A 19,398-nucleotide genomic window follows, 5' to 3' on the forward strand; every position below is an offset into this window, starting at 1 on the left:
TCTCTTTGTACCGTATACATTCCATCGTCCACACCAATGGCACGAGCTGATCTCCTTCATCTTCTTGGTCAGCTTCCACCCCCCTATTTGCTGGTTGGGGACTTCAATGCCCACACCACCCTCTTAGGGGATCTCCACATCCTTATCCGCGTGGCTCATTATTGATAGACGTCTTCCATCAAGCGGATCTTGTTTGCCTCAACACTGGGACCCATACATTTTTGTCTGCCTCCACGACCAATTTCTCTCATTTGGACCTTTCGGTCGGTACTGTTCCGCTAGCTCGGCGCTTCGAATGGTTCGCCCTTGCTGATACACACTCGAGTGACCACTTTCCGTATGTCCTTCGATTGCAGCCACACCTGCCATATGTGCGCCCGCGACACTGGAAGTTTGCCCAAGCTGATTGGACACTTTTTTCGTCTCTAGCGACATTCAATGACCGTCACTTTCCTAGCGCCGACAGTGAGGTCACTCATATTACAGACGTTATTCTTTCAGCTGCGGAACGTTCAATACCTCGCACCTCCGAATTGCCCCGGCGCCCCCCAGTTCCTTGGTGGAATGAGGCATGCCGTGACGCAATACGTGAGCGGCGGTGTGCTCTTTGCGTTTTCAGACACCATCCTACATTGGCCAACTGTATCCGCTATAGGCAGTTCCGTGCGCGATGCCGTTGCGTCATCTGCGATAGCAAGAAGGCAAGCTGGGACTTCTTTACTAGCTCATTTAACACTTTCACTCCCTCCTCAGAAGTTTGGAGTCAGATTCGACTTTTTCTCCATGCGGGAACTCCAACATGCACTATCTTCTTCTCGCTATTCCGCCCCAGGACCAGATGGTATCCACATTCAAATGTTGCTGCATTTACCATACCATAGTCTGCGTTACCTCCTTCGCCTTTATAATCGAATTTGGACTGACAGCACTTTTCCCAGACAGTGGCGGGAAGCTATCGTCGTTCCTGTTCCGAAACCTGGAAAGGACAAACAGCTCCCCTCTAGCTATCGCCCCATTTCTCTCACGAGTAGTGTATGTAAGGTTTTGGAGCGTATGGCGAATTGCCGTTCAGCTTGGTGTCTGGAGTCCCGCAGTCTTTTAACACCTGCCCAGTGCGGTTTTCGAAAGCATCGCTCTGCAGTTGACCATCTTCTTGCCCTCTCCACTTCTATCGTGAACAATTTTCTCCGGAAACACCAAACTGTAGCAATATTTTTTGATCTGGAGAGAGCATACGATACCTGTTGGAGGACAGGCATCCTCCGCACGCTGTTCTCTTGGGGCTTTCGAGGTCGGCTGCCCCTTTTTCTTCCCAAATTTATGGCAGAGCGCACATTTAGAGTGCAGGTGAACACTACTCTCTTTCCCGTACTTTCTCCCAAGACAACGGGGTACCCCAGGGCTCTGTGCTAAGTGTTGTACTGTTTGCCATTGCCATAAATCCCATTATGGATTGTCTCCTTCCTGATGTCTCGGGCTCCCTCTTTGTGGACGATTTTGTGATCTACTACAGCTCTCAACGGACCAGCCTTCTTGAACGACATCTTCAAGGATGTCTCGATCACCTCCACTCTTGGAGCATCGAAACCGGCTTCCGCTTTTCTCCCAGTAAGACCGTTTGTGTTAATTTTTGGCGTTGTATGGAGTTTCTTCCACCTTCCTTACATCTAGGACCTGTCAACCTTCCGTTTTCGGACGTCGCTAAATTCTTGGGTCTTATGTTTGACAGAAAGCTGTGCTGGTCCTCCCACGTTTCCTATCTTTCGGCTCACTGTCTGCGATCCCTCAACACCCTCCGTGTCCTGAATGGTACCTCCTGGTGTGCGGACCGAGTGGTCCTTCTCCGCCTCTATCGCGCCTTAGTGCACTCAAAATTGGACTACGGAAGCATGGTTTACTCCTCTGCTCGGCCGTCTGTTCTTCGGTGTCTCGACTCTATCCACCACCGTGGATTACGTTTAGTTGCCGGACCTTTTTACACCAGTCCTGTGGAAAGCCTTTACGCTGAGACTGCTGAACCTCCGCTGTCCAATCGGCGAGCTGTCCTGAGTCGTTACGCTAGCCATCTGTCTTCCATGCCTACTAACCCAGCCCATGAAATTTTTTTTGACGCCTCCTTGAATTTAGGGTGTGCAGGCCGCCCTTCCTCCCTACAACCACTGGGAGTCCACTTCCTTCAACTGCTCCATTCTCTTTCCTTCCGCTTTCCTAAAACTTTCTTGACAATTTGGGGTACAGCACCGCCTTTGCTCCGTCCCCGGACCTGCCTGCTCCGTGACCTTTGTCAGTTTCCCAAGGATGGTACCCCTTCACTTGTTTATAGTCGGGCATTTTCTGCTCTATGTGCAAAAATGAAGGCTGCCACATTTATTTACACTGATGGCTCAAAAACATCGTTTGGTGTAGGGAGTGCCTATATTGTTGGCGACACCCCAAATTGATTTCGGCTTCCCGACCAGTGTTCGGTTTATACTGCGGAGCTTTACGCTGTTCTCCAGGCTGTCCAATACATCTGTCGCCATCAGTGGATACAGTATGTTATCTGTTCAGATTCTCTCAGCTCTCTCCTCAGTCTCCAAGCTCTCTACCCTTTCCACCCTCTGGTCCACCGGATTCAGGACTGCCTACGCTTGCTCCACTTGGGGGGGAGGGGGGGTCTCTGTGGCGTTCCTCTGGATTCCAGGACACGTTGGTATCTGTGGAAATGAGGCGGCCGATGTAGCGGCCAAGGCTGCAGTCTTTCTTCTTCGGCCAGCTATTCGCACGATTCCCTTTGATGATCTACGGAGTGTTTTATGTCATCATGTTGTTCTTTTATGGCACGCACATTGGTCGACACTTCCCAATAATAAATTGCGGGTTGTGAAAGCTCTTCCCTGTGCTTGGACCTCTTCCTCCCGAACGCGTCGTCGGGAGGAAGTAATTTTAACTAGACTCCGGATAGGTCACTGTCTTTTTAGCCATCGACATCTTTTAAGTGGCGATCCTCCTCCACTCTGTCCCCACTGCTCTCAGCTGTGGACGGTAAGACACCTTTTAATTGAGTGCCCTATTTTACTTCGTTACGTGCCCGTCTACAGCTGTCGCGTGATATATCTTCCTTTTTAGCAGATGACACGTGCTCAGCCGATCGCTCTCGAGTTTATTAGTGCCAGTGAGATGACGTCAGTCATTTGAAGCTCTTTTTGGGGACAACCAAACCCCTTCTATAGTGGCTTTTTAAGCTTTCCTTCTGTTTTTAGTTTCTCCAATTTTTTGAGTTTCGTTCCCATTGCAGCTGGTTTAGAGTTTCGTTTTTTTACCTTTTCCTAAGTCACAGACCGGGCGCTAATGACCGTAGCAGTTTTGCGCCCTAAAACCATAACAATAAATAAATAAATAAAGGAGTGAGTTGACAAAAACTCATTGGAGTTAAAAAAAAAACAAAAAAAAAAAAAAGTTTTGCTGGCACTTTAAATCGATAGACTTCGTTCTATTTATCATCACTAGAAGTTCGTAATATACCTGTCTCATGTGGAATGTACAGTATCATGATGTACCACAGTCAGCAAAGAAATGTTATACATTCATGGACAAAATTCTCTAATCCACTTGTTCATAAGGAATTTTATGTTGCTCTATGAATCATATGCACTGATATTCATTTGCATGTTTCTCATTCTGTTTCACAGAACATTCTTTTGCAAATGGTACACTGAAGGTTATTTTGAATGGAAAGGAGAAATGTGTGAACGACAAAAATTATGAAACCGAAATACTATTTTCATGTGTCGAAAAGGTAAGTCATTTTAGAAAAGTTTGCATTTCAGCAGAAGACCTATGTAGTTTCACATTTAAAATAACGTTTTTGTTTTCAGTAGTTAATCTACATGCAGCATCCCATGGGATTCATATGTAATGTCTGATGATGAGATTGAAAGGAGGACGTTGGCAGAAAAAAATAAAAGATAGAAATGCAAGTAGTTGTCATCATCTCAGATGAAATTTGTATTATTTCAAAGGTGCCATGTCAATTTCCCAGAGGCATTAGCAAAAATACCTGTGGACCAGTAGACACATGACTCCTCAACAGTCTACAAAGTAACACTACAACCCAGTTGTTGTTTTTCTTTGTTACTGTTCTCTGTCCCATTACATTACTCTGTGTCCTGCCCTGATCTTTCTCCGCTTTCCCTATTCATTCCCCATATGACACATGCTTTCCCTTGCTTACTGTGTATGATGTGGCATACTGGCTTCTGAGCCAGTCAATAACAAGGGTCTTCCCCACTTACAACACATTGTGTATGGTTCCATCTTCTTGCTGATAAAATTATTTGTAGACCTTCACACTGATCTCACTTCCTACCTTCACTCACACATATTTTTGCATGCTCTCTCTCTCTCTCTCTCTCTCTCTCTCTCTCTCTCTCTCTCTCTTTCTCTTTCTCTTTCTCTTTTCTGTCCTGAATGCACCACACACACCCACATATATATTGTCACACTATACTGCTGTTGTCCAGTCCATTTACACCTGCTGCCCCTCTCCCCGCTCTACCTGCTGATGTGCACCCCACATGATTGTTGTTTTATTTCTCTTTTTGACTTTGATATCATCCTGTTTTCACGTTGACCGTTATTTCATATCCATCTCATTTTTTTTACTAAATCTAGTTTCATCCTGTTCCACTATACTTCATCTAGTGTTATTTTTTATGAGTTTCAAAATATTCCTACAAATTTTTACTTGCTTATTATCCTCCATGGGTTCTTGCTCCTTTCATCCACGTGGGTTCTTGCTCCTTCTGTCTGTGCTATTACAGAAAAGTTTCTCTATCCCTAGCCGGGACTCAGTGTCACATACTGTTCTTCAATTGTTCCTAGTTTGTGGACTCTCACCAAATGGCCTGGCCATCAAATTACCTGTCTACAGCTGCAAAATTCTTCCACAATTACCTCTCCTTGTTCAAGTTTTGTCAATCCATTGCCTTCACCTACCTAGCCCTTCAAAACTATATTAACTCAGGCTCGAGTCTCCTCTCACTACAGCTCCATCCGTAAAAACCTGCTCTGCACTTCCAAGTGTCTGCGTCCCATCATCCAGCACATCATACTCCCGCCATGGATCACCATCACCACCATCACTGCCAACCACTCCCCTCTCTCATACCTGCCAGAACCTACCCAGCAGACTTACTACATGTGTCAGACCCACGGAAACTTCTTCCCACTGCCATACAGAACCCAGAGCCTCAATGCAGCTGCAACAGGGTTATGAAGGGGCCATCCCAAAGCCTCAGTATCACAGAAGTGTCAGTCCTTTTCAAAGGCCTCACCTTTTGCCCCATTCTTACATTTAATAATGCTGGGCTTGTTAAAGGCCTTCTCGCACTATCATGATTCTTATAGCAGAAACACCTTTTTGCCACCAAGCCTACCAACCAGACATGATCTAGAACCAGTATCGAAACCTGCCTCATTCAATTTACTCTTCTGTCCAACCATGATCTATCCCACTACCCTTGTATTACCCTTGATAGCTTTCCAGAATTTCGTAAGCTCAAACTTTGCCTCACCATCATTCCCTAAATCTGTCAACATGGAAATCAACCTTAACCTTACATCCACAGAAAGAACTACAGTCCACCTCCTAAAACTGATCCCAACCTTATAATCCTACCTTCCAACAAAGATTCCTCCACTTTTGTTATGAACTGCAGGGATTATGTGGCTGAGAACCTCTGTCAGCTGTCCGACATGTCCACCTAGAAGCCCTGCCATAGTGACCCCATTCCAGAAACCAAGCATGATCTCCAGTTTCTCCTCAAATCCCTGAAGCTCTCCCCAGAGTGTTATCTCCCTCCTCATCCCCTTCATTTTCTGCACTCCTACATTCTACGTGCTTCTTAAAATACATAAACCTAACCACCAAGACACCACCATTGTGGCTGGATACTGCAACCCTACAGAGAGAATCTCTGCCCTCCTGTGGCAATACAGTATAGTCTTGGTATTTTGAGATTCTGTGTAATTCGAGCTCGTCTTAAGAAAATTAAAATTTTACATAAAACTAGAGTAAAAGCTTGTTTTCATAAGTTGTCCACATGTACGTTCTGTGCACTTTATCGAATGTGGTACATTTTGAATTTTCTTTCAATTTTCCATGTACAATTCAGGTAAAACTGTCGCACGTAGGGTTTTTGTTCATAATGCTCAACAATAACCTTAGCCTCAGACTGCTAATGCATTTCTATTACAGATGGACAGGTACCGTTTGGTTTTAAGGGGTTTGAGTATACCCAAGTAACAATACAGTACACGTTTCAGAATGCTGGCTGACCATTGTTGTAGGTACTTTAGTTGGTCGTGTGTAACACCTGTACTGCAGTGTTCCCACCTGTATCATGTTAATTTTAAAGTGTTGTATGTATGTTCAGTGTATTGTACATATGTAACTGTGTGTTTCTTAATGTTTTAATTCATACATTAAAGTTAGTGGTAGGAGTAAGAAAAAATTTGTGCCATTGAATGTGAAATTCCGAGCTCTCTAAAGACTAAACAAAGGAGAAACATAAAGAAAAAGAGAAAAGAAAAAATCTTGCTGCTGGGTAGGAAGGCGGTGAAGTGACAGTTCAAGAGTGGCTTAGAAACAGAGACAAAATTGAGAAGTTTTCTTCAAACAAGTGTTCTATCTATTTCGTCATTTTAATGAATGGAAGTCATTGAAGAAGTCTCAGTGTGAAAAAATGAGTGAAACTTTGTTTGTTTAATTTACTCAACAGAACCAAAAAGGAAAGCCAATTTTGTGGCCTGTTCTGCAAGAAAAAGCTGCATTTTTTAGAAATGAGTTAAAGGAAGGGGAGGATGATTTTACTGGAAGCTCGGGATGGCTGAATAGGTGGAAGAAGCAATACATCATAAAAAAGCTTGAAATTTGCAGTGCAAAACTTCTGCAGATTGTCAAACTGTTACACAATTTTGTGAGAAATTAAGAAAAACTTTACAAGAAGTAATCTCACTTGTGATAAACTGTATAACTATGATGAAACTGTGCTAAATTATAAAATGCGTCCAATCTAAAACTCTAGCCTCAAAAGAAGAAAAGGCTGCCCTGGGCTACAAAAAATGTAAAGCGAGGTTAATAGTTGTTTCTGCATTGAATGCAAATGGATGCCATAAACTGAAGCTGCTGGTATTGGGAAGTCTGGTAAGCCTGGAGCTTTAAAGAATATCACTGGTTGTGCACTGTCTGTCACATACATCCACCAAAAATGTGTTTGGATGGACAAAAATATTTTTAAGAACTGGTTTTTCGAAGATTTTATTTCAGAGACCAAAAGATACCTAAAGAAAAAGTGCTTGCCTTCCTAAGCAATCGTAATGCTTGAAACACTGGTTCACACCTTGATGAGGAAGAATTACAAAGTAACAGTATTCGCGCAGTGTTCTTACCCCCTAACGTGACGAGTTTAGTACAGCCTATGGACTAAGGTGCCTTACAATGGGAACTAGATTCTGTGGAATCAAACGGATGCCTGCAATACAGAGGAAGATGGCCTACCAGTGGCAAAACTGATGGAAAAGCTTGCTGGGTGTGGAAATGCAAGTGCGAGTTATATCCCAAACTGGATGAACAGTGATAAACAGTTCGAAATGACAGATCTTGCAGTAGTTGACATGAAATGGATAGTGAACCTGCTGAAGACAGTGATCATGAGGAATTGCCCAAAGAAATTGTACCAGTGATCACTCACACTGAGGGTTTGGCAGCACTAGATGTGGCATTGTCTTAATATTGAGCAGCAAGTGGAAGCTACTCCAAATGACACCATGCTTCTTAGAAGATGGCATGACATTGCTGCTTAAAAAACGAGATTCTGTTTTAAAGCAAAGGACTGTGGACAATTTCTTTTTGCAACTTTAAAATGTGTGCCAATATATGTACATATAACACAATTATGTACTATAATGATTTTTATTTAATTTGTTAACCATTATTGTGTTGATTAAACATTTATTCATGATTTACCCATTGACTTAGTGATGTTTCTGTATTTTCTGAGTTTTCTGTAATTCAAAGTAGCCTTAGCCCCAGTTAGTTCGAATTGCTGTGGATCTGCTGTATCTTCAGTCTGTTATGGTAAATTACCCTCCTATATAAAATGCAGTACCCATTTCCTCTACAGACATTTCCTGACCCTTTATGACTGGCACTCTGGTGGTCACTGTTAATGCTACTGCCCTCTATACAAAAGCCATCGATGCCCATTGCATTGCTGTCTTCGCAATACCCAGCTGCCAACAAATCAAGAAACTTCTTTCCTGGTCACTATGACTAATTATATTATCAACCACACTTACTTCTTTGAAGGCATCACATGCATCACAGCTATGGGAACCTATTCCAAATTAGTCATGAGCTATCTGGAGGAATCCTTCCTAGCCATCCAGTATATCCTTGCTACATTGCTATCTTGGCAATACCCAGCTGCCTCCAAATTGAAAAACTCTCTCCTGGTCGCTACGGCCAAGTATATTATCAGCCACACTTACTTTTCTTTTGAAGGCATCACATGCAGCACAGCTGTGGGCACCTGCATGACATCACCCTATTCCAAATTACTCATGAGCTTTAGTATCAAAAATCCCTCACGTGGTTCAGATTCGTTGATGACATCTACATGACCTGGATCCACATTCCTACAGCACCTCAACAACTCCTCTCACATTCACGTTTTCTGATAACCCTCAGCACAGCATGATACCTTCCCCATTATTGACCTCCCACTTCATGGATGGCTCCATTCACTCCAGTGTCCACATAAAACATAGTAACCACGAACAATACTTACATTTCAACAGGTTCCACCCTTAGACACTAAGTGGTCCCTTTCATCTTTCATGCTGCCTAGCCACCCATAGTTGTCACATCTGCAGTGGCTCTGCCGTATCTTCCGCCTGTTATGGTAACCTGCCCTCCTTTATAAAATACAGTACCCATTTCCTCTACAGACACTCCATAGCTCCTGAGCCTTTATGACTGGCACTCTGGTGGTTACTGTTAATGCTACTGCCCTCTACTCTCCTAATATGCAGATTGTCTCACTGAGGCCTTTAGAGAGCAAAACTACCCTCCTCACCAGATCTCCCACGCCTTTTCTCCCCAGTCAGTTACCATCCCCCACTTGCTTAAATGTAAACAAAAACTTCTAACTTGTGTTTTATTGTTATGTGCATGCACAAAATAAAATTGAAATTTCAATACTGTATGATTATATAAGATATTAAATGCCATTATAGCTGATTAATGAAGTAAAAATATCTTGAACTACCACTCAAACTGTTGAAGAATGGGAAGAAAGAAGTTGCACCTATAATTGCGTATGCAGCTTGGCAGAGCAGTTGTTGTTAAAGCTCTTATTGTAAACCAACTTCCATTCGAATTCACCTTTGTTGTACCTTCTGTTTCTGGCATCTGCTTATTTTATTTAATTTTTCATGTCAGTTTCCTTTTCCCTTCTATTTCCATTTTCTTCATTAGTGGTAATTGCAGTGTTCTTTTATGATAATCCTGGACCATTTATTAATCAGCAGTTCATAAGGTGATACTTCAATTGTTGAGTGTTACAGCTCATGTAGTACAGCCTCAAAGCTATTATATCCATTCGTCACAAACTGTTTATCAGTACAATATACTTACATAATTGTCCTACTCCTCTCATTTCTCCTGATTTCTTCGAAGCTTTCCCTTGAATTGTACCCTTCTTTGGGATTGAAATAACTGGTTTTCATCTCCTTTTCCCATTCCTAACATGCATTATTTTCAGGCACTTGTATCTTGAAATTCCAATATAGGTCTAACAAGATCTGTGAATTTTATTATTTTTTATGTTCTTACTTGTTAAGTACACATCATGTCTTCCTTAAAGCTCATCACTACCACATTGTTACGCAAAGAATCTGTCCTAGTTTCAAATATAAGTACAGATTTCATACCAATGTAGCACTAATTTTGTATTTTACAGGTACTACTTCTATCTCAACATTTATCACCACCTACTTCTTTGTTAATTTGCTGTTCTTTCCTATGTTCGTAGAACATTTAAAGACTTCTACTAGCAAATCTAGTTTAAATGTACCTCAAACTGATGCCCATTTCAGTAATCATTAATGTATGCCTTGTTTTTGCCATTACGTTTACAAATGATTGGTAATTACCTGTAACCTCGATTTTTTTTTCTCCCACTGGAGTCTTCCATATGCTGACTGTTCCCTCAAGTTCTCTTTGTAATATTAGTTGGTCATCCTTCCATTTGAGCTGGTGATTGAACCACAAACTAACTCCCACGTAGTTTCTCTCTTCTGTCATTCCCCTTTGCTATTTTTGCAGTTTGTGTCATTATCTGCATTTTGTGGTAAACTACATTGAATCAATCATAAGACTGGTGATTGAAATAAATTGCATTTTTTAAAATTTTCTTCCTAGTCAAATTGATATCCCCCTGAAGATTGGTGACCGTCTCTTTTCCAGCCACCTCTTCCTCTCCTGGGCAGATTCGAATACTGATACCTGTTATCATTGTTTCCCTGATACCTCGTACCTCTGGTATTTTTCCCTTTCGCCTTCCCTTTGCTGCAGGTTTCAATATGTCATTCGCACGTCATAAACTAGTGTATGTAACTGTTCCAAAGCCTGCAATAACCCATCCACATTCTCTTCTGAAATACCTTCTCCTGCATGCTCATTGGTAATATAACGAGGGGTAAGGCAACCAGATCATAACTAGAAATGGTTCTTAAGATAACAGGTTTTGCTCCCAGTAACTGCAAAGCTCTTTCCTGAGATAATGCAGTTCCTTACATTATTTAGCATACTCTGTGACTGATATTAGTTCAATAACAGTTCTACAAAATCATCGTACTGCTGGCCAGAACTTCCTGCCTCATGCCCCATGATGAAGCATCTGCTTCCAACCTACTTATTACACAGCCAGACTTTTGTGTATCATGTTCAGGAATAATGCCCTGAAACTGTTGGAGGAAAGCCACTGTGTATAGTTCGCCTTTGGTGAAAAATGCTGGAATTCACAGTTTTAAATTTTATCCTTCATTGAAGCTCCCATCCCAGGATATTATTTTTCTGGCTCAGCAGACTTCTGTCTTTGGAGTTCAACGCACTCTTAAGGGATTCTGTCTGTTCTGCAGTAAGGTTAGTGTTCTTATTATGTTGTTCACTAATCATATGTTGGATAATGTCCATTTTTTTCCTGCACTTCAGGTGAGGTTTCATTTTAGCATTCCTCAACAGTATTAAGCTTCACAATTAATTCAGATTATATATTTTCGGTATTTATGCTCTTCCAAGTATGTAAATACCTTAGCAGTTTTCTTAATGGGCTGTCATTGATGTTACAAAAGATCTCTCTACAAGTTACATAAATTAACTGTTTTGCCAAAATTTTCTGTTGTCTTGCTAGCTTCCTACCACTCATCTACGAATTTCTGTATTCAGTTTGTCTACATTTCCTTGTAGTTTTAGATTGATCTCAATTCATTATCTTTTGTTGTGCATGTTTCTAAGGTTTCCGCAATATTTACTACCCCACTGTACACTTCTTCTGTACTTCAGATACAGAACTATATTTGCAAAAAATATTTTCACTCATATTTTCTGTGGGATGCCCTGCTTAAATTTCTTCTTGCTGATTATTGTGCTCTGCTTCTTCCACATAATTTCTATTAGGCTCCTTAACTCTTTTTAAATTCATAATGAAACTCTCATCTTGACCAGAAAATACAGGGTGTACATAAAGTCCGGGAGCACTTTCAATTATTTATTGTGCAAGAACTAAACATTGTACAGATGTCGTACATATTGCATTTTGAAGAGAAACTCTGAAAGTTTTTTTTACAAACATTTAATATGCAAACCATGAGTGACCCGGCAGACATCAATACGGTAATCGAATTCTTGCGATACCCATCCCAGCATGGCATCGTCGACTGTGGCAGTTGCTTCTCATATTCTCTCCCGGAGCTCTGCTACATCACGTGGTAGAGGCAGTACATACACCAGATCTTTAATGCATCCCCACAGAAAAAAGTCACAAGGAGTGAGATGTGGTGATCGGGGAGGCCATTTCATGAAACAGCTGCACCTTCTGTAGCTCTGCACCTGAACTCGACATGTTTGCGACTAGCGCTGACTATCGGCAAATTACCAAACTTTGCTGTGGAGGTATACATGGAAAAAAAAACTTTCAGGGTTTCTCTTCAAAATGACTTATGTAGGATATCCGTCCAATGTTTGGTTCTTGTGCAATAAATAATTGAAAGTGTTCCTGGACCTTATGTACACACTGTATTTATTTCAATACTTCCTTATGAAATGCGTAAGAAAGATTATCGCTTTAGTCTGAGTAATTACTTAGTTAAATGCTATCCATCTGCACGCACGCGCATGTGCGCTCGCCCTCTCTCTCTCTCTCTCTCTCTCTCTCTCTCTCTCACACACACACACACACACACACACACACACAATGTATGTGTCCTCTTAGATTGTGCACTACAGTAGTTGCTGACAACAATCTAACCCTTTTGTCGCTCATGATCAGTCTGCGTCTGGCATGTAACTGCCTTTACAGCATCTTCGTTCTTCATATCTGGCCCAAAGCTTGCTTCCAGTTGTCTTTCTTCTACATTATCTGGCTTACACCCCACAATAGGTCTTGCACCACTTTCTGTACTCACAAACCATTTATGCTCTCCTACCATGCAGTGGTAATTCTTCATTATTTAAATTATTTAGTGCTGCCTGCAACTTTCATTTTTCCTTTATTATATGTGTGTTGTAGTTGTTGTGGTCTTCAGTCCTGAGACTGGTTTGATGCAGCTCTCCATGCTACTCTATCCTGTGCATGCTTCTTCATCTCCCGGTACCTACTGCAACCTACATCCTTCTGTATCTGTTTAGTATATTCATCCCTTGGTCTCCCTCTACGATTTTTACCCTCCACATTGCCCTTCAATACTAAATTGGTGATCCCTTGATGCCTCAGAACATGTCCTACCAACCCCTTCTTCTAGTCAAGTTGTGCCACAAACTTCTCTTCTCCCCAATCCTATTCAATACCTCCTCATTAGTTATATGATATACCCATCTAACATTCAGCATTCTTCTGTAGCACCACATTTCGAAAGCTTCTATTCTCTTCTTGTCCAAACTAGTTATCGTCCATGTTTCATTTCCATACATGGCTACACTCCATACAAATACTTTCAGAAAAGACTTCCTGACACTTAAATCTATACTCGATGTTAACAAATTTCTCTTCTTCAAAAACGCTTTCCTTGCCATTGCCAGTCTACATTTTATATCCTCTCTACTTCGATCATCATCAGTTTTTTGTTCCCCAAATAGCAAAACTCCTTTACTACTTTAAGTGTGTCATTTCTTAATCTAATTCCCTCAGCATCACCCAACTTAATTCGACTACATTCCATTATCCTCGTTTTGCTTTTGTTGATGTTCATCTTATATCCTCCTTTCAAGACACTGTCCATTCCGTTCAACTGCTCTTCCAAGTCCTTTGCTGTCTCTGACAGAATCACAATGTCATCGGCAAACCTCAAAGTTTTTATTTCTTCTCCATGGATTTTAATACCTATTCCGAATTTTTCTTTTGTTTCCTTCACTGTTTGCTCAATATACAGATTGAATAACATCGGGGAGAGGCTACAACCCTGTCTTACTCCCTTCCCAACCACTGCTTCCCTTTCATGTCCCTCGACTCTTATAACTGCCATCTGGTTTCTATACAAATTGTAAATAGCCTTTCGCTCCCTGTATTTTACCCCTGCCACCTTTAGAATTTGAAAGAGAATATTCCAGTCAACATTGTCAAAAGCTTTCTCTAAGTCTACAAATGCTAGAAACGTAGGTTTGCCTTTCCTTAATCTAGCTCCTAAGATAAGTCATAGGGTCAGTATTGCCTCACGTGTTCCAATATTTCTACGGAATCCAAACTGATCTTCCCCGAGGTCGGCTTCTACCAGTTTTTCCATTCGTCTGTAAAGAATTCGCATTAGTATTTTGCAGCTGTGACTTATTAAACTGATAGTTCAGTAATTTTCACATCTGTCAGCACCTGCTCTCTTTGGGATTGGAATTATTATATTCTTCTTGAAGTTTGAGGGTATTTCGCCTGTCTCATACATCTTGCTCACCAGATGGTAGAGTTTTGTCAGGACTGGCTCTCCCAAGACCGTCAGTAGTTCTAATGGAATGTTGTCTACTCCCGAGGCCTTGTTTCGACTCGGGTCTTTCAGTGCTCTGTCAAACTCTTCATGCAGTATCGTATCTCCCATTTCATCTTCATCTACATCCTCTTCCATTTCCATAATATTGTCCTCAAGTACATCACCCTTGTATAGACCCTCTATATACTCCTTCCACCTTTCTGCTTCCCCTTCTTTGCTTAGTACTGGGTTTCCATCTGAGCTCTTGATATTCATACAAGTGGTTCTCTTTTCTCCAAAGGTCTCTTAAATTTTCCTGTAGGCAGTATCTATCTTACCCCTAGTGAGATAAGCCTCTACATCCTTACATTTGTCCTCTAGCCATCCCTGCTTAGCCATTTTGCACTTCCTGTTGATCTCATTTTTGAGACGTTTGTATTCCTTTTTGCCTGCTTCATTTACTGCATTTTTATATTTTCTCCTTTCATCAATTAAATTCAATATTTCTTCTGTTACCCAAGGATTTCTACTAGCCCTCGTCTTTTTACCTACTTGATCCTCTGTTGCCTTCACTACTTCATCCCTCAAAGCTACCCATTCTTCTTCTACTGTATTTCTCTCCCCCGTTCCTGTCAATTGTTCCCTTATGCTCTCCCTGAAACTCTGTACAACCTCTGGTTTAGTCAGTTTATCCAGGTCCCATCTCCTTAAATTGTCACCTTTTTGCAGTTTCTTCAGTTTTAATCTACAGTTCATAACCAATAGATTGTGGTCAGAATCCACATGTGCCCCTGGAAATGTCTTACAATTTAAAACCTGGTTCCTAAATCTCTGTCTTACCATTATATAATCTACCTGATACCTTCTAGTATCTCCAGTATTCGTCCATGTATACAACCTTCTTTTATGATTCTTGAACCAAGTGTTAGCTATGATTATATGTGTAATTGTACAATTTTGGTCTTAACACCATTAGCAATTATCTAACGGAATAAGATCTTTTGGAGTCACATGCCCACATTAACATACATAACATACATAACATGTATGTTGAAGGCAATGGGGCCTGAAATATGTATGTAGTTTCGTAAATTGTGATGTGCACCAGTACTAATGGAGCTAGTTTCCAGCTCTATGGCAATCACGGCACCTGTATTCATTAGGTAGAATGACAGTGGACATGGCTTAAATGTACACATATGCAGACACTTGTATGGCAAATGTGCCCTCAATGAATTTTTTGTAAAGTCAGTTATATTTGCTATAGCATATCTGAAGATCTGATTTGTCTTCATGTTTAATTCTTAAGTGACTGCTAATACACTCAGTTGATGATGCTTCCATTTTATAGATACTTGTTAAATGATCTATTACTGAAATTGTACAATTCTACACCAAAGAAAGAAAATACGATTGTAAAATTCTTCACTCAATAAAGAAAAAATGGCAGTTGCAGATCTGTTTCAAATTAAGATAACCGTTATTGTTCATATTGCTCCACATTCATAGGGAAACAAGCTTTTTCTGTTATTACCAGTACACAGTATATTAAATGCTTACAGTTGTCTCTCAACAGTCATGTTATATTGCCCAGCAGATTTAAACAGAAATGCCAATTTCTAGTTTTCACTGTTCCAGTCCATAAGTAATGGTATGGCCCAAACAATCCCCCATCGCAATGGGTCCCAGTTGTGAGCCCCAATTTACTCGAATGCTTCACCCTTGGGATGCCCTGACACTACTCGCAGAATTGCTATAGTAGATTCGTTGCACAGAGAGCTACAGTTTGGAAAAAATACTTACTTTTACTAAACCCCAAGTTGGTGTTGGAGTTTGTGAAATACTGCGCAGTTTGTTACACTTTGTTTGTGGCAGAGGTAACATTAGTTGGCTGCAATTAAAATCCTTTTTGTGTGAAGTTGACTGTTTGACTGGTGGATTGTGGTGCAATCATCTTGAGTAATTAAAAGAGCTAATATATCAACAAAAAATTATCAGTTTTTGAAAGTAGAATTGGATAGGTAAAAAATCTACTCACCAAGGGGCAGCAGGGGAAAACACACATAGAAGTTAAGGAAAAGTGCTAGCTTTCCTGCTTCTTGCAGAAGGGGTGAAGGAGAAGGAAGAGGGATGAAGAAAAAGGAATGGCAAGGCTTACGAAATGGAAAGAGTTACAGATAAGTCATCCAGAACCCTGGCCAGGGAAGACTGTTGGACAGGATTTTGGGGTTTCAGGATCAGATATGTACAACAGGAGGCTGTAGTGAAAGAAGTATTTAAGTTCGCCATCTCTAAGAAACAAAAACACTGATGTATTCAATTGTCACAAGATGCTAAGCCACAGCACACCTTCCTGTCTTAGGAGTTACATCAAATAAAATGGGCAGAGTTCTGTGCAGCCAAGGTATTCAATCCATTTTCTGACACCCAATTAAATTAGAGAGATGCTGCACTGAGTATAAGACAGTCTTGATCTCAAGTGTTCATGGAATATACAAAATTACTTGTGAAGCAGTTTCAGTTTCATTGGATACACTATACGTACATTTTTAAGACACTGCACAGAGCACAAACGTCACATTAAATATCAAGATTTTGACAGAGCTGCCATTACAAAACACAGCCTTACAAACATATCATTGTGTTTTGATGAAATGAAATGAAAATCTTATCCCATGCACCTACTTTCAGGAATTCTGCCATCATAAGATCTATTAGTATGACAATTAGCTACTAATGATGATGATGTGTTAATATGACAGTTAACTCCTAATGTTGGTGACAGAGGAAAGCATTGAATGCTTGATTATATGAACAAATCTCACCTGACAAGTAAACTAAGAAACATTCCCTGAATGTGATAGCTCATTTCTTGACCTAATATTTAAGGAAACACTGTCACTAACTTTATCATGTAAAACATAATCTGTTGTATTTTCACTAACCACTTTTTTTTGCTTATGAAAGAATTTTTTCATGTCATATCAATATAAGCAGGATAACATTGATACTCAAGTAGGAAATGGTAATTTACAGCACTGCTCACATGCGAGGGTAATCCCAAAAGTAAGGTCTCCTATTTTTTTTAATAAGCATGTTGACCTGTTTATTTCTACAATAGTTTACATCAGTTTACAGCTTGAACATTTAGCTATTTTTAGCCATAATCACCATTTCTGTCAATGCATTTTTGTAGACGCTGTGGCAGTTTTTGTATGCCCTTGTCATACCATTGAGTTTCTTCAGAGTCTGACAGTACCTGTCAGTGTTAACTGTGGTCCCAGAGAATCAGCGCCGATGACGAGATGAAAGAAGAGTTTCATAACTTTCTGAACAGCATGGCGGCGAGCTGGTATGACATGGGCATACAAAAACTGCCACAGCGTCTAAAAAAATGCATCAACAGAAACGGTGATTATGTCAAAAAATTGCTAAATGTTCAAGCTGTAAACTGGAGTAAACCATTGTAGAATTAAACAGGTCTATGTACTTATAAAAATAGGAGACCTTACTTTTGGGATTACCCTCGTACATTCCATTTTGCTGGATTTAAGATTCCACTGCATAACACATATTGTAAATGAAATGCCATACAGACAGTAACTCAAGAAGATGTATAAAAAATTGTTTAGCCTGAGTGTTTGTTGGTAGTGGTACAGAATTGAGATGTGATCATCATCTAGTGAAGGGAAATATGAAATTCTTGTCTGAAGCATTAAGACCCGTTAACTTTTTGATGACAGATCTTGTTCTTACTGCTGAACATTTGCAAGTGGACATGCATATAGAGATTGGCAGAGGGGGAAGGGGAATTGTACTATAACAGATGACCTATCTTCTCTCCCTCTATGCTCTGTATTAATTTTAAATTAACATGTTTGTCTGTTCCAGTTTGATGGTCCACTGATGGCCCGGCTGAGTGATTGTAGTTTCACTGTATACTGGCCTACAAAAATAGCTTGCCCTTTAAAAGGTCCAGATTCAGTGCTAGTTGATCGATGTCTGCTACAGACTGAAGGAGAGAACTCTGGAGTTGTTGATCTACGTCCACTCCGTCATCCACAGTATTATTCTGTCCATTCACCTGACGGTGGATTATTTTATCTGAATATATGTGCAACATTAAAGAATTCAACTTGTGATGGCTCGACAGCTTGTAAACACACCAAAAATGGAACTGTTGTTATTATTGGAAGTACCAAAGGCACTAATGTCAGAATTGCTGATGATGGCCCACTGCTGGTATATAAAGCAAAAGGTCTGCTCTGTTAAGATCTTCATTATCAGATTTATTAGTATTCAGCTGATAATTTAGCATAGAACTTGACTGTTGTCGTTGAGATTACAGCAGTATGTTTGTTACGCCTTGCTATAAATTAAGTTACTCGATTCAGTGTAGAAGCAATGAATATGTGGGCTAGATGTTTTAAAGATTCATTGTTCATATTCCACTTGGTTTTGTTCATTCGCTGCAACTGCACTTGATAAGTGGGAAAGGTATTATTAGTATTTTTATTGTATTTGAATTACTTTTAGAGTCAAAAATGTCGCATCAGTATTAATAAAAACATTAGTTTTTCTGATTTAAGCATTTAGCTTCAGAATACGATTAACTTACCGTATTTACTCGAATCTAAGCCGCACCTGAAAAATGAGACTCGAAATAAAGGAAAAAAAAATTTCCCAAATCTAAGCCGCACCTGAAATTTGAGACTCGAAATTCAAGGGGAGAGAAAAGTTTTAGGCCGCACCTCCAAATCGAAACAAAGTTGGTCCATTGTAATATGAGACACAATTTAGGTCGAATAAATGACGATACAACCACAGTAGTTTCGTTCGAGTCGTAAGCTTAGCAGTTAAGCTTTACCAGGTAGCCATTGCTATGCATCAGGCACTCCGTCGGTATTTATACGGGTACCCTTCCTTTTTCATGTGCTTCGTCTGGTTTAAATTGATTGCTTATTTTGCTTTGATCTGATGAGTATCTTTTTTTTTTTTTTAATAGGTGTTTACGTCACTCTAAGCTGAAAATGCATTACTGTACTGTGTCATGCATTATTTGTCACATTCTGATAGTGTGTGTTTACGGCCTGTCGCCGCTCGCGGCATGCCTTGCTTTTGTGCGCGCTGCCGCCTCTTACAATTTATAAAAAAAGAGAGGAATCATCTCGTTAGTGAAAC

The 19,398-nt window shown here is 40.5% G+C and overlaps 1 protein-coding gene across 3 annotated transcripts in view; it reads left to right on the plus strand.

The window, feature by feature from the left end:
- Positions 1-19,398, plus strand: part of LOC124611079 (cation-independent mannose-6-phosphate receptor) — a 619,359-nt gene that overhangs the window by 19,933 nt on the left and 580,028 nt on the right. For all 3 annotated transcript variants that reach the window (XM_047140214.1, XM_047140213.1, XM_047140215.1), the window contains exons 3-4: positions 3,672-3,778; positions 18,109-18,475. In XM_047140214.1, the coding sequence (XP_046996170.1) occupies positions 3,672-3,778; positions 18,109-18,475 (474 nt within the window). The remainder of the gene's footprint in view (positions 1-3,671; positions 3,779-18,108; positions 18,476-19,398) is intronic.

The sequence above is a fragment of the Schistocerca americana genome, chromosome 1 (assembly GCF_021461395.2).
Source record: "Schistocerca americana isolate TAMUIC-IGC-003095 chromosome 1, iqSchAmer2.1, whole genome shotgun sequence".
In the NCBI taxonomy this organism is placed as follows: domain Eukaryota; kingdom Metazoa; phylum Arthropoda; class Insecta; order Orthoptera; family Acrididae; genus Schistocerca; species Schistocerca americana.